The sequence below is a fragment of the Crocodylus porosus genome, unplaced genomic scaffold (assembly GCF_001723895.1).
Source record: "Crocodylus porosus isolate Cpor-Errol unplaced genomic scaffold, CroPor_comp1, whole genome shotgun sequence".
Lineage (NCBI taxonomy): Eukaryota > Metazoa > Chordata > Crocodylia > Crocodylidae > Crocodylus > Crocodylus porosus.
This window is the reverse complement of record NW_017728951.1, coordinates 14,204,684-14,221,338: the sequence shown is the minus strand read 5'-3', so window position 1 is coordinate 14,221,338 and position 16,655 is coordinate 14,204,684. Positions and strand designations below refer to the sequence as shown.

At 35.9% G+C, this 16,655-nt stretch overlaps 1 protein-coding gene across 1 annotated transcript in view; it reads right to left on the bottom strand.

The window, feature by feature from the left end:
- Window positions 1-3,461: 3,461 nt before the first annotated feature.
- FAM204A (family with sequence similarity 204 member A) overlaps window positions 3,462-16,655 on the bottom strand; it is a 20,839-nt gene continuing 7,645 nt past the window's right edge. The window contains exons 6-9 of the mRNA XM_019555467.1: window positions 7,789-7,820; window positions 6,707-6,755; window positions 5,713-5,819; window positions 3,462-5,356 (exon numbers count right to left, since the gene is read on the bottom strand). Of these exons, the coding sequence (XP_019411012.1) occupies window positions 5,305-5,356; window positions 5,713-5,819; window positions 6,707-6,755; window positions 7,789-7,820 (240 nt within the window). The 3' untranslated portion in view covers window positions 3,462-5,304. The remainder of the gene's footprint in view (window positions 5,357-5,712; window positions 5,820-6,706; window positions 6,756-7,788; window positions 7,821-16,655) is intronic.

Genomic DNA, 16,655 nt, shown 5'->3' with positions numbered 1-16,655 from the left:
TCATCTTCATCATCCTTGGAACATTTCCTTCCTTTTCACAGCTTTACTCAATTCAGCACAATTATTGTCAAAAAGGCATGGGTAACTATTAGGCACCTACTTCACAATGTCACTCGAAGGGAATTAGGCATGCATCTGTAATTTATGCCTTTGGAAATCTCCTCTCAATTTTGTTTCCTAATGAAAAGAAAACAACCCAGTATTTAGGGCACGGTTTTTGGAGCCAGAACACTTAGATTCACAGTACTTTAACCTCCATGTGCTTCTGCACAGTTTCTGAATGGTTTATGAAGGGCCTTGAACTTGAACTTTTTGGATTGGAGGCACTATATATAGTGCATATTAAAAAGTGACACACAATATATATGTACACATGCACATACACATGATGGCAAATTAGTTGAAGATTATCAAATCCAAATGTGAAATGAGAATACATTTTGGTTTTGCTGTGGCTATTCAGGTCTAAACTCTCTCCACCAAGTACATACTTTTGATGTTGGGGAATACTCTGAAATTAAGCAATGCATTAATTTTCTTCATCAAGTGCCAAAGACAAAGGTAAATGGGAAACAAATCAGTAATTATAGTGTATACTTCATCTATTTCAAAACACCTTGCTTCTATAAACATGTATTAACTGGATGGGCACTCCTTCACAAATTAGAGGTTGCAAAGACTTATTACACACCAATTTTATCTTTGAAACTTGTCCAATAGATTCAACAAAAGTAGTACTCAAATTTGAAAAAGATGATACAGATTATAGTTGCAGGCAACAATATGCATAATTCTTTCTGCCAAATGATCCCTGCAGCAACTATTTGAGCACAGATGTACAGTATTTTGAAATACAGTTGTATTAGTATGATGTTCAAAGTGACAGTTAAACTCTACTACTGGAATCAAAATGCAAACCATTATTCTTAAATGTTAGACACGAGCACATAATAGGGGTGAGAAAGCATAACTTTAGACTATTACAATACTTGCTGGGTGTTGGTAGGCTTATTTCCAAACTGAGTTAGCTGAATTATGTGACCAAGGAACCAGTTGTAAAATCTCAATACAGAGTGTAATATGTCACAGATGGAGGATGTCACTAGAGGTCTTCTGGTCTTCTTTGAGGGTCAGTCACCAATGAAAAGTGAATGAAGGAACTTTTCCTGAGGTTAAAATGTAAGCTGTTTGGGGTAGAGGATCATCATTAATTATGCATTTGTACAGGACCCTGCACAAGAAGGTTGTGATCCATGACTAAATTGATTACAAGGTCCTCTGGTTGCACTTGGACTTGTCTATTGAAGAAAGATGCACTTAAACTGTGAATTTAAACCAATTTAGTTAAGCCAGGTCAAAAGGTTGTCTGGACACTTCTCAGAATGGCTTAAATTCAGTTTATGAGGTTAATTTGAGTCAATTAGGAAAAAAGGTTTAAACTAATCTGAAACAACCAAATCCACGCAGTTTGAAAGCCAGTGTATGTTGAACCAGGGCACGTTCCTGTTAAACAAGCCTTTGAAAGAAATGTCAAAGAGCAGAGAGATTTTGCTTCATATTGTCTGTAAGGTCAGCAACAACGTTAGGTTGATACTGACCAATACTTCCCTTTCAGCTTCCAGATGTTCTGGTAGCAGCAGGGGAAAAGACTGCTTGTTTTTCACCTCAGCGTGGCTAAACAGTTGGGATCTTTTATTTTCGCTGTAGATTTCCCTGTAATTATTCACACTTTTGTTGACAGTATTGCAATGTCAAGGTGTGTTCTACCAGGCGTTACAGAAGACAACTCAAAAATCTTCAGCTCCTGCAGTTTTCAAGCACATATTCAATGAAAATGCATGAGAGAGATGCAAGTTCTCCAAGCTCTGATAGTTTTATAGAACTAGGGTGTAATTAATAGTGATGATCACTTGGATTTTTTTTTTTTTTTTTTACATTAATGCTGATGCTCGTCTAGGATACCAACCCTTTCCCACCCCCATTAGATATCACTACAGTAATCACCATCTCAGCTGACAGTCTCTTATAACAACTGGGAAGAAGCTAATGTTGGGACACTTTTGGTGAATGGCATGCTATCTCCAAATTCAGCTGACATCCTGTAAGTCCTGAAAATGACAAAAGGCACTTGGCTCCGGCACGGTTGGACACTGATGGTCCTATTGGTTTGCTAGCAAGACAGTCATTTTGTTTTAAAATCGGTCAACTGATCAAATGAGAGGCAGTGCAGTTTTACTCTACTAATCTAACCTTAAATAGAATAAGAAAGTTGAATGTATTTTTTTTATAACTCCATCTTAATAGGAGAAGTGCAAAGGCCTAAATAAAATCACTTATGTTTCTTTTGCTACCATGCCATAGCCAGATTGTAGTTGAGAAGTTTTCAGAATTTATAGCTATAATCAGTTAAGTGTTGCTCAGGACACAGATTTTTGAGGTTGACAACAGAAAGAAAATTAACAGCAGTTCAGCAAGTAGTTTCACCTGTTTGACCAGAATTCAGAGCAGAGCTGTCCTGCAAAAAAAAGTGTCAGGAATGTAAAACTACCCAGGATTCACATCCGTCTTCTGTGAAAGGTGCAATTACCTGTTTAAAGTTGATTATATACATATGCACACCCCTCCACATATAAATATATAAAATCAACTTACACAAGTAGTTGTAAAATTGTAACAAACGGGGGGGGGGGGGCGTGTATTCACATGCACACGTATAAAATACGTATATCACAATTACCTGTAAAATTATATCAAGATAGAAATCTTAGCATTCATTATATATACTGGAGAGCTTACACACACACAAGCAAGATAGATATCTGAGCTAGAGAGAGAGAGATGTAATCTCTAAGATCTCTCTCTCTATACATACACACACACACACACACACACACTCTCTCTCTCTCTCTCTCTCTCAAGATCTCTACCTTGCTGTAGTAAACTTTTCAATTTTTTTCTACTGTATTACATCTTTAATACTTTCTTGTACATAGCATCATTTGGGAAATTAAAGCACTAAGAATGAAGGTGTTAGAAGGATGAAAAAGCTTAAAATGTGTTCATTTTTCATTCGTAACAAAAAAGCTGAAGCAAAGATTTGACATACTTGTTAAATATATTAACTACCCAAAATACAGCTAAACAGCTATAAGTAAAAAATATTACACGCTGGAAAGCACTGACAGAATGTATACAAGCCAGTGATATGTTAAACTTTGAACTTTAATTTTATTTTTTTGACCAAATATAACTAGCCATGCTTCTGGTACCACCAGATACCAGCAATGATCTTTTACTAGATCAGTAACTATTAATATGCTCTTTACAATGTTTACTAGTTATTAACATGCAAGTAACTTCAAGGAGGTAGACAGATAATGGAATTCTGCTTTCCTTTTTGAATACATGTGCCTTAAGCTAGTATCATTTTGCTTTTTCAGTGTACAGTAGGCTAGAGTTCATCCACTTCCCAACCTTTATTTACTACCTGTTAAGAAAAATGGACAAGAGCAAAAACTGAATTCCCTCTGAAGTTTACGCAAAAACATTTCACAGAATTCTGATACATTTACAACTATATACCCCACCACTCCTAAACAGTATTTTTGTAGGAATGCCAAGAAACCGGCAAGGTATTTTTTTCTGGTTTTATTACTAAAAATATTTGAAGTGTAATGCTACCGTAGGTGGAAAAATAGATGCACAGACATAAGATACCTAATTTGCATTTATAGTTTGAACGCATTATTAACTTGAAAGTAAGGATTAGATAACACTTGTTTCCTTTCACAAAGTTGCTTCCCAAAGAGGTAAATGTATTTAATACGTAATTTGAGATTTATGATGCTCTACTGTAGAAACCTGTTTAGCCACTGATTTACAATCTTGGCAACTGAATTTAACTCTGTCATCATAGCTAATTACAGCTAACTCTAGATCACCACATTGCAAAATCTCCTCTCTATGAAAGAAATATAACAGAAAAACATCCTGAAGGCTACCCAACAAGAGCGCACTATTCCACCTGAGACTCAAAATTAGTGCCATAAACCTCCAAATTGTTATTCTTTAGAATGCTGTTTTAGCCTGAAGGACTTGGAGTAAGTCACCATTATGTTAATACTATACTTTTAGCCTGGAACATATTAATCTTGGCCATCAATAACTGACATTTACATTACCAATTCAATTTACACATTCTGATGCAGAAGTTTTAGGAGGAAAAGTTATTACTAGTTTTGTATGTGCCCAAATTTTTTTTTGAAGCAAATGACGGGGGGAAACAACATCAATTCTGGTTACTTGCATCAATATCTGAAACCCAATTCTGCTGTAAGACATTTGACTTGGAATAGATTTTGCACTTGATGTCAGAGTGCAGTTGATAAGACTACACAGTGGGAAATGGTTGATATTTTTAGGTTCATATTACCCACCTGACAAAAAGGAATTTTAAAGTTTGGAAGCAGTATTCATAAGGGGGAAACGGAAAGATTTTCCAGAACAATAGCTCTAGGTCACAGAGTACATGCAACCCTCACAATAACTCTAACCACCACATTTTCTGAACTACAAGCCTAGGGTGTTCCTCAACAACTCATCTTGCCACATAAAAATCTTATCTATGTGTTGTTTATTTGACATTAAACCGGTTTTTACATTACTGAAAGTGTTGCATACTCAATAAAGTGACAGGAACATATGGTAAGGTGACTAAAGCTGACGTTCTGGCACTTGTCAAGTATTTCAGAACACACCTTCAATCCAATCAACTGATCTCTTGTATGAAAAGTTCCATTATTTGTCTCATAACAATATGGTGCTAAGACTAATTGGTCCAACACGTACTTGGGAAAACTAATATACAAGATGTTTTTCCCCCCTGAATCCCGAACTGCTGACAGGAATATGTTATCAGTGTTATAGAGATACATTACCACCAGCAGAACACCTCTCTGCACTGAAGTTTTGAGTCTAGCTTTACAGAATTCTTGACCTGGCTCCAAACTGACTAAACCTGAAATGTGTTATAGAGATTTTTTTTCCCAAATTTGGAAATCTGTTACCTGAATGCTAAGCAGACATGTGTGAATATTATTTCCAATGGATTTTAAACAGGGATTTAAAACACGATTCTGAAATCTAAAGCACAAAGACGTACAAGCAAAAAAAAAATCTTCAAACTAATCAACTTATTTTAAATATTCAGATTTAATTTATACTCTTTACCAAAGGGCAAAGATTCCACCACATACAACAGAATACTTAAAAACAGCTTTGCTTTCTGATGAGAATAAGACAGAACTACATATATCCCATGTTGCTTTTTGTTTCCCATCTTTTCTTAGCTTCAAATCTGAAATGAAGCACAAAAAAAAGTTAGGATCTATTACAGTATATAGTTGGAAGTTTTCAATTAATTATATTTAACTGCCATAACAATCAAAATTCAGTTTTTAAATACTCTTCTAATCACAAGAGGATTATTATAGACATTTTGACAATATATCAGTATTAGTAAAGACTATATTTAGTCTGCTACCCCACTCAGGGAAAAAAAAAAAAAGTCAAGGTCAAACTAAACAATCAAGTATTAAGATTAAAAGATTAGTATAAACCCATCTGAAGTAAGGACACAGGTGCTGAGAGTATTATATGCGTCTAACACCAATATACTCTCAGACCTTGAATACAGTATTAAAGCCAGCATACCCCCAAGCAAGCTTCTTCTTTTTCCGAGCTTCCTGAGAAGCTTCTGTTTCCTGCTTGGCTTTTACAAAGTTGCGACAAGCTACAGCCTTGGCAATTTTCACACCCAGCTAAAAAGTAGTGAGGAAGAACAAAAAAAAGGCAGTCAACAAAGGCAAATGGTTCACATCAAACACCAGGCCTACCAATGCATTGCTCAGCGTTAGATTATTTCTTAACAGCCAACAGGTTTTCATGTCTTTCAAGTATTAAAGACAGTTGTACCCTTAAGACTAAGCAGGATGAGATTTTTTCCAGGGAGAGATCTAACTTCTGTAACAAATGTTCATTTAGTCCTTGTTTTTCTGTCCAAAAAAGAAGAATACGTGAAACTTGTCCCCACCTGCAGACCCTTATCAACCCAAAAGACAACAAAGTTAAGGAAGTTAGGGGAAAAAAGAGCAGTGAAGCATTGGGCTCTTACTAAATATTAAGATTTTCCATACAACCGCACCTGATTATCCTTTACAAAATAGACTAGATGTAAATTAACTACTCGTAAAAAAAAAAGTCAGTGAGAAGGGCAACGGGGAATAGCTTCTGTATTTGCCATTACTAGGGCACTTGCCACCACCTGGTATTAGTTCCTGATGCATCTCATTAAAGAATGAAAATTATAACTTCAAACCACAAACACAGAGAAAAATGTTGGTAATGTGGAAGAGTTTAGAGCCAAATACTAGAAAAAAAATGTGCAATTTTATTTTTAATCACTGAATGAAATGCTTGAAGCACTGAATGTTATTAGACAGATGAACCTATGATCTCAGATTTTTCAATAAGATAAGCAACATCGGGCCTTATCAATACACTAGAAGAGGAAAACCTAGCATTCTGGAGAAGTGCCACTGCACTAGTCAGAAACTCTGTCCAAGATTAATGAACCAACTTCCCTGCTCATTACTAATGGGCAATATTATATCTTCTAAATGAAAAGCGACCAAATTCTTGAGCACACCTTAAAACCTTTTATAACACCTTTTTCAGGAAGAGTAGCTTCAATGGCGCTGATCAAAGTGTTAATTTAGAAAATTACATTGTACCCATTGTCAAAACGCTCTTTGCTTCTAGTTCTCCATTACCGCAGTCCTATCCAACTTCTAGGTCCCCAAAGGCCATACACTGGACAGATCACCAGAGTACACAGATGCACCCCCCTCCACCGCTGCCCCACCTGGGCAAGATCTCCAGCCCTCTTAGACCCCCCATTCGACACAGCCCGGCCTCACCCTCAGCTCCCTGCACTGAGTCATACTGCCCTGCCTCCTGGGGCAAGAAGGACAGGAAATGGCAGCCAGGAGGGAGAGCTGGAGTCCAGAACTGCTACTGCAGCCAAATCAATGAGAGGCAGCAACAGCCAGGTGAGAGCCAGGGGAGTTGGGGTGGGGGGATTTGGGCTACAACTTAACCCTTCATGTGCTCCCAGTTGGACAGCCCTGCAGATATTGCATACTGTTCAACCATGATCATATTTTACACAAAGCAACTTAAACAATGTATTTTGAGAGAACATGGGATATATGTTAAGACAATGCAATGGCTGTTAGGTTATTAATTTGTAATAAACTTGCATGATATTCAAATAAGCTTCTGGCAGACTAGAAGCTGAATGCCACACAAACTTAGTCTCTGAGAACTGAAGAGAGACCAGAATGCAAGATCACCCAAAGTGGGAACTGCTGGACAATGACAATTCTGAAATACAATCAGAAAATTATTTTCATCATTTCCAGTCCTGTACTGAATGCTGCTTAAGTTCTGTTCACTAGATGGATTTTGTGATATCTGTGCATAGGTAGAGAGAATACAAATATAAAATGAAAAAAACTGCACTCTCAAAACCTATGGTCCTTTAGCATAGTTGTCTGGGAGAACTTATTTCACCAAAATTGCCTTAAAAACACTGGGGTATTCACTCAACTGTCTAGGTCCTGCTACAATTATACCCTACTGAGCCTGACCAAAAAGTCAAGTCAATGAACATCTTCATAAACATTGCCCTGGCACTTTTCCATATAAAGTCAAAAGAGAGGAGTGAGCGAGTGTAAGGTCCAGGTAATGTTCAAGGCCAACTGCTGTCATACATGAACTAAGCTACCATTTACACTTTTGGGGCCGGGGATGGTGGGAATCTACCCGTGTAAAACTACAGGGCTAAGCCCAAAGAGTGCAGTGTTTTCACATGTAAACTTAAAAGGAAGGCTGGCTATTGCACAATGATTACATACGACATAGTACTGGTACCTGCATTTTATCACTGACTGCATAACAACAGCAGCACCTGATAAATTAGACAGGTAGTGGATTGAAACCATTTCTTATTACACAAAATATGCTCCTTTTAAATCTCCACTCTGCACCACTATTTTACCTACCTGTCACATTTTGTGATAAACCTAGACTGCGAGCTCTTTGAGGCAGGAACTGGCCTGGTTGATTGCTGAGCACTCCTAGCACAAAAGGGTTCTAACCCTTGAGACTATCGGCACTGTCATAATAACAGCTGTAAAGCAAGCATTAAGCACCCATAACAAAACCAAAACATCTCTCTAATCTAGTTTTAGCATGAGTTTGTGCCACGGATGTCTTCATGGAGACTTCCTGATACACTAAAAGTCAGTATTTAAAAGTACTTAATCATTTGCATCATTAACACTCTGATTAAATTCTTGCCTGGCTGTTAATAAAATACAATTCAACATATTATACAAACCAGCAATTCAATATACTGACAGCGGCACTCCAAAATCTGAAGTTACTTGCAAAGATTGTCTCTCTTTCAACAGTCAACATGCATCCATTTAAGCACAACTACAAATCTAGACATACTTTGCTATAAAAAAAAAAAAAAAAATCCTAGGAACATTTACAAATAATCAGAACTAGCACAATGTTGAAGATACAGCAGAAAAGCAGACGCACAATAGATTTAAATGCAACAATAGGTATGTGTGTGAAAAAATAAAACCATTTTAACCTCAAACAGAGCAAACCAGATGATTTAACTGACAAAAAGAGCTGCGTATTTAAATGTGTCACCTCTGGATTGTATTTTGCCATGGGTATTAATCCTTCTAGTTACTGCCTTGAAATATGGTATATTCGAGCAGGCCTTTGATATTAAATAGACAAGCCAATATATAACTGAGGTCCATACAAATATCTGGAAAAAACCCAACATCTTTTACTCCATATTTCTTGGAAGGCTGAGTGAGAATCCTTGCATCTTTGAAAATTACGGGACAAGAAGATCCTCCATAGTGGATCTGGAAGGATGGGAGGAAAACACTCTGCAGCATTATGTTATCGCTTATGGGCTACATAAAACCCAGTTTGCAAAACATGAAAACAAGTGTTATGTATAAGCATTCAAACACATTTTATTCAGCTTAAGCATCTTCTGCTCCCACCCATACCCAGACGTACATCTTCACTTCCCCTCCCCCAAGAATTTCATAAAAGCTTGGCAAAGGGTTTAACATTAAAAAAACATTTCAGGTCATCAGATAACTCAATAAAATACAATGTTGTAAGAAGTAAGAAAACATGAATAAAAATATACACAACAATTTCTTGTGTAGGCAAAGTATCAGCATTTTCCATATAGAACATCCAATATTTTGCTGCATTTTAATTAAGGTGTCTAAACATTATCACAAAGAACTGCAAATTGGTCAGAGCACGCAGTAAGGAAAATTAAGCTCTAAAGGCTTTTTATCACCATATTTCAGGAACCAAGGGTGTAAAATGTTCTAATTTGGGATATATTAAAAGCCATAAAAGGTCTTTCAAAAAGATTAATGGTACTTTGCTTGGATTTAAGATAAGGGCTTTAGCTGGTTGGAAAAGCAGGGCCCTGGCTAGACCCTTGAGGCATTCATCTTTACAGCCACTTGGAAGATTTGTAAAAGCGTCTGCATAACCTCAAGCAAACGCACTGCGACATTTTTTTTTTTAATTCCTTTCAATTTTACAGGTTTAAAGTGTGTAAATCATATTGGGTAGTAAAGTAGATATAATGGTTCATCCTTGTAACATAGTATAGATTTTTTTAAGACAAACTTTTTAATCAACTTAAGTTTCTACGTGGCAAAAATCCTTCCATTTTCAAAGTTCACTGATAATTGTTTCAAATATCTTCCTTTAGGACCTTAATTTAGCATAAATGTAAACTTCTGAGCCATTATGTGTCATAATTTTTTTTGCTCATCTGAAATTGTTACCTTGCAGTATTTCTGAAGCATCTCTTCTTTCTGAACGGTTTCAAGGCACTTATTTAAAAATACCAATTATCAGACTTTAACTTTTTATGGAATAACAGGTCCCCATGAAAAATATTTATGCTATTCTCTTTTGTTCTTTAATTAAATGAAAACAGATGTTTTCTGAAGTAAAGCGGAACCATTACTGGAGTACTTAAAGTGTTAAGGTCTTTAATTTTTATATCAGTTCGGTCTACAATTCCTGATTGTCTTTACTCAAGCTCAACATTAATGTCAAGCAAGTTACCTAGGAGACGAAAGAGATCAAAGAGACAAAAAACCCTCAAATGTCTGATTAATCAAGCCTGCAAACAGCTTATTTCTTTTAGCCTGCATGCAAGTATGAAAATGAGATTCTGGGAGCCGTACATTGTGCAGATTTGTTCATTCTTATCAGAACAAAGCCAGCGGCAGCTTATTTCATGGATCATTGGCACTGTCATCAGTGCTACACAGAACGGGTGACAGCTCCTCATTTTGAGGCTTGAACAAAATTAGCAAAAAGTCGGCACAAATTAGCCTCTCATCTTTTTAGTAATATGACATTATTCATTTACTTTTTATCCAATTTTTAATTTTTTCGTTGTCAGCTATCCCTTTCTAGTGTTTCTTGCACAGCATCATAAAGCACTTTTAAAACAAGCGAAGAAATGGCTGAAGTTAAAATACTATTGTAAAGTTCAGGCAGAAAAAGAGAAAACATTTTTACTGAGCAGTAACAGACATCTACTGTAACTTTCAGAAAACTTTCTAAAACCCTTCAGATATTTAGCTTGGAATATTATGCAGTGAAGATCCTTCATTAAATGAGAAGTCATGTCGTAAAATACAAACTCTCTATAATGAGATGGATTCAAGAGCTGCTCCAGAAATGTCATATTTAGGTGAGGTACAAAATGCTAAAGCAAGAGGCTTTTATAAAACATCTACATTCAAACAGGTCCCGAAGCATCCCATGGTCATACCAGAGAAGCCAAACAGCCTTTTAATACTGTATTACAGTTTCTCATCAAATATGAATCTAGTTATTTCAGGCTTGCCTTTAGCAATGATTTTCTCCTTTTATGTTATGGAATGTTATCCACTGCTGACTTATATAAAATATATAAAGCAAACAAGAATATTGAGTGGATTTTGCAGTGAAAATTGTCTGTGTTCAATGATGTGCTCAACTTTCACTGTAAAATAGTTTGTAATACCTTTGTTGTTTTTATGCTGGGTATTAAAACAGCAAATTATAGTCAGACGACACAGTAACATAGCAAGGACAGCAACGTTGTAATATTTAAGCTCTTCTCTAGATTTAAACATTTGTATGCAAGAAACTTCTTCCATTCATACAGAAAATACAGCATTAAAAAATTAACCATAAGCTGTTAGATGCTTTACACAGTCTCCTTATAAAAAAGGCACTTTTAAAAAAAAGAACTGTAGTACTGTTTTCAGCAATTTCTTTATCTCTGTTCTTCTAAGTAAGAAAGCTTATTAACAAGCTTTGAACTTAAAATCACATTTACAATAATGTGCCATCAACAGTTTTATAAGCTAATTAGAAAAAAAGATTAATTAATGACTGGCTGCTAATAAAATGGCAATCATGAAGAAAGAAACCAAGGGTGCTAAGCTTCAACTACCACCAATTAAGAGCTAATTACAAACAAATTATATATGTGTTTTGCTGTGGGCTTTAATTTACTAAAATGGTTTTAATTAAAAGAGAAAACATGCTGATTAATTGAACTGCAGAAAAAATCTACAGTATAAACTGTGCTTTGTCTGTCTCTTTAATTAGACTTGTAACATCTGAAATCTTTTTTTAAGGTTTGTTAAAGAAAAGATATACATAATTAAGGGAGCACAAGAATTCAATTCTAGGTGATAACCCTGTCATATTCCAAAGGTTAAAAGAAAACAACCTCAACAAAGAGAGAGATTTGGAGGCACCTTTGCTAAGTGTTCCAAAGAAAACCATCACTGATATATAATACGTTTCTCTTTCTTTTCCCCCAGGCCTTTCAATACACCAGAACCCCAAGTTCCTTAGTTACATTTTTAAAATTTGTTTCAATTCCTTTGGGTACCTATAAACATAACAGTAAGTTCTGAAAAAATACTCCGATAAAAATTTAGAAACATAATTCCTTTTGTAGGATACTGCTAATAGAGCAGGCAGCTCACCATGCAAACTGATTAATTTACCTTATGTATATCCAAGAGGGGGACGTGTATATGATCCGCTGATCATATGCTAGATGGATTTTCTTTAAATGGCTGGTAGTTGAAAGAACAACTCTCAAAGGTTTTATTAACTCTGCTGTCATGCTTCTTTTTCTAAATTAATCAGGTTAGAAGTTGTTTCCAAATGATGACCATAACAATTATTCACATGTGGTCAAAAACCAGCGCAATAAATATTCTTTCCATTTTAATTGTAACACAATGTTCTGCTGTAAGGTGAGAATGGTACCCCAATGAAGGACTAATAAATTTGCTGGATTATACAACAGATATTTTATCTAAGTGCTATTGTAATAATGGGGTTTCCTGGTAAATTATAGCTTCTGAAATCTTTGACCAAAATGCCAGAAGCCACTAAGCTATAGATTTAGGAGTAATGCTGTCAAAAAACTGGCTCTTTAAGAGACTGACAACTGCTTCAGTAATTTATTACTTTAAACTACACGATATTTTAAAGCCTCCTTTGACAGGTAAATCTAATGTGGTCAAGATTATTTTATTTTGTTCACATTACTGCCTTCAAGCTAATGCACTCTTAGACAATGTGGCACCTATGCAGCAACAGTAACTAGATAAAGAAAATAGCAAGTCAAAAAAAAAAGTTTGAAGTTTAGCCAAATAATTCTTAGAACTATTAGAAATATACAGAAACCTGCATTATTTCCAGGGATAAAACACAACATTTTGAACTCAATGGCAACTGTGAAAGAGCTTTCATCAACAAGACCCTCCAAAGTATTTTTTCAGGTTTAAGTACATTTTAGAACAAGTTTACAAAGAATTAAAATAGCCACCGATTTAAGGATACATTCACATCTCAACATGCTTAATCAGATAAAGAAGATGTGAACACATATTGGAATAGATTACCCGTATATTGATCAGAGCACCATTACCAAGTAATTCAAATCACCTTTTCAGTATTAACTCTTTAGTCTAATAAATGCTGTAAGTGAATCACTCGCATTCATTTGGAGAAAATTAATGTTTATGCTTAAAAATCTACTTTGTTAAAAATATCTGTATTGATTAGAACAATTTTCAACCATATTCACTACACATGAAAAAACTTTCTATTAAGTCAAGCTTGGTTAATCCTATTTTTATAATGCTGTGAAACAACCTATTTAACTCGACTCAGGGACTTTCTACACAAACATGCATGGGGGCGGGACTGCTTTGGATTCCTTGGATAACTTCTACATTAATACTGAAATACTTTTCTTGACAGGTCTCAGTTTAAATAAGCTATCATTAAATATACTGTGTTGAAACCATAGCCTTAGGTACTCAGTTCTACATCCAAACAGCACAGCTTTAAAATATCACACACTCTGCCAATGCTGAAAGTCTTAGATTACAATGATGATATAATAAAGATGGCACTTGGACTGCAACAAAAATATGCCGCAACTGTGAATACTTATACTGTGCAAGAATATAGGAGCTAAAATAACCAGTCTGAACCAACATTTAAATGTATGGTCTACAAAATAACTACCAGAGTCCTGTTCACAGTACCTAAGACCTACAGTAAACCTAATTTTCCCCCACTTTTTAAGACTACAGCACACACAGGTTAAACTCTAACTCTGTACATGTGCATCTTACAGAGTATAAGGCATGCATATGCTGCAAACTACAGTGTAGTATAGAGATATATGGGCAATTTCATTGCATCAACATGAAGTTTTTCAAGGGTAAAGTCTGCACAAGTATAAAGAGTCTTCCAGAGAATCTGACCCTTTGGGAAGAAGGGGAAAGAGGACTTGCTGGGGTGCAGGGCCTGGATTCTATGCTTCCAGAGACGCATGTGCCCAAAACTTGTCAAAGGACATGGAGTTACAATCACTGTGTGAGCCTATTAACTGGAACAGCGATAGTGAAGGGGAAGCGTTAATTATTCCAAAGACTAGAGAAGTCTTCACAGGAAATTTGGTGAAGGGAATGGGATGAATTTCACCACCCAAATGCACACAAAACTTTTATTAATAATCAATGTCATGTAGCAGCAATGAATGCACATTAAACACAGGCTACAATCTTGCCATTAGAGCACAGTCACTTTCAGAGTGCAAAGCTCCGCTTGGGAAATTCCTATGAAGATGAGCAGATGTAGCCAGCATGAGAGGACCTGAAGCATCTCTAATGGCAAAACTAGATTTTAAAATCTGATTAATTTGATACTTCCCCAGTTATTTTTTAAATAGCATAGCATATCACTACCTATGATGCATACATCTATTTCCTCTTTGTACACTGTTCCTTGTGTACTGAACACCAAATTGAGAAACCTATCACTTTCCTAACTGTACACCTGCCACAACGCACAACAGTGTAGATCAAGATAAAAAACTCAGGCATGCTGTACAACTGAATATTCCTTTTAAATGCACACAAGATCTGAATTAGCAGGTCTATAAAGCTATAAAACAGCCTGAAAGTGAAAGGAATCCGACTGTTGCAACTACCAGCCTGCAACAATTCAGCACCCTGGGTTAATGCAACAAAAGAGTGCATGTAAAATTGTTAAAACCACTTCTTAACATGTGCACTTTCCTCATAGCATTAAAGGTAGTTAAGGACATTGACTTTCTAAACTCATTTGCAGGAATATAACCTGACAACATGCATCCTACAGCACCTTGCAACAAGCATTACATGGCAAAAAAAGCCATGCAACCGAACCATTCAGGTTTTAGGTATGTACATTTCAGTGATCCACACAGTGAGCCTTGAGATTATGCACACTGCTCCAGTCACTCTGATTTTAAGAGAATCTGATTTCACAAAAAAAATAAAATAAATAAAAAATAAAAAAGAGAGAAAGTCTTCTCTGACTGTATCATAATGATAGCATTATTTTGGCAAGCTTTTGCTTTTTAAGGCATGGTTTCATTGCCTATTCTCAGTCATCTATTTATTTTTGGCTTCATTTTTCTAAACACTGAAGCTGCCCTATCAGTTTCACAAGCTTATAAATGTTATACATCAAAAATTAGTTTCACTTATTAAGGCAGGAAACAGCTTTAAGAACTCTGGGATCTGTGCCTCAAAGCAAAGGCTTTATCAGCAGGTTCCAGTCACTGCTTCTTGCAAAAAGAAAAAATGGTGCCGATTAAACCCTCACACACCTGATTTCCAAAAGAAAACCCACCCACTGAACACATATTTTACATGGCTGCAAGGGGGCTGTACCCCAAAGAGAACTTAGTTGATTTTTCATATCCCTGTACATCACTGCTCATGAATAAAGAACAACATGGAGTCTACAGAAAGAGAAACAGTCTACCAGTGATTTAGTAGACCCTATACTACAACTCAGTCTGTATCTATCTGGGTTTGACTCAAGCCATTTCCATAAGTTTCTAGCATTTGGAGGTGAGACATGTAACGAACTGGTAGAACTACGCAGAGAAGCAGTATTTTATAAAAGCATTTCCTTCTTCCTTTTAAAAAAAAAAAAAAAAAGAAAAGAATTCTTATATATCAAGTCTAGAGGGGAATAGGAGATGGTTGCTTGAGTGTTTGCATGGGGCATGACATTCATGTTTTGACCCTGCTGACTGTATAACTGAACTCTTTCCTATGGCAATTAGTTACAATAAACATGCTTTCCCACAATAAAAAATAATATCTTGCCCCCACCAGAGTAAAGGGATCCTCCTTGCACAATCCAGATTTTGCTACGAAAAGAAAAACCTCAGAATGAGTTTTGCATGGGTAAATCCATGCTCCCATTCAAGAGCCCCAATGAACTCATTCAGAGCCTGTCTGCATAAAAGAACTCATTGCACAAATTCATTTTATAATGAGCAACCCAACCTTCATAAAATTATTTGGACACCCCAGCATACATGGAAGACAGCCTAGCCAAAATGTAGAGTTTCTGAACAATGACAATTTTCAGATATGTTCCTGAAATATTAAAGTCTGTCAATTTATATAAAAATTTCTTCAACACTTCTAAAGCTACAGAAAAATTTTGTTCAGGTACAAGACGCAAAGTTTGGGGTACAGGGCATTAATAAAAAAAAAAGTGCATTCTGTCAGAAATTTTTAAGAACATTTTTGATGTGGAGGGGGGAAAAAAAAAAAAAAAAAAAAAAATCAGATTCAGGATTATTATGGATTAGTTTGTCATAGTGGTGGAGGCACTACTAGGCCTGTACAAAAAGTTGTTTGTTTGGGATGAGTCTTTCAAAGTTAAGTTTTCAGTCTCCTTATGATACCTTTATTTTCAAAGGCTTGAGTAATACCTACACTTATGCAAACAGTCCTAGAGCTGGATTCATAGCCACAGTCATTTTGCAGTTGAAAAAAACTTATTTAACGAGTCAAAGTAAAGAAAGCCAGGAACAACCTTTTACAGTATTTGGCTACATTATAATGCTCTGTACACACACA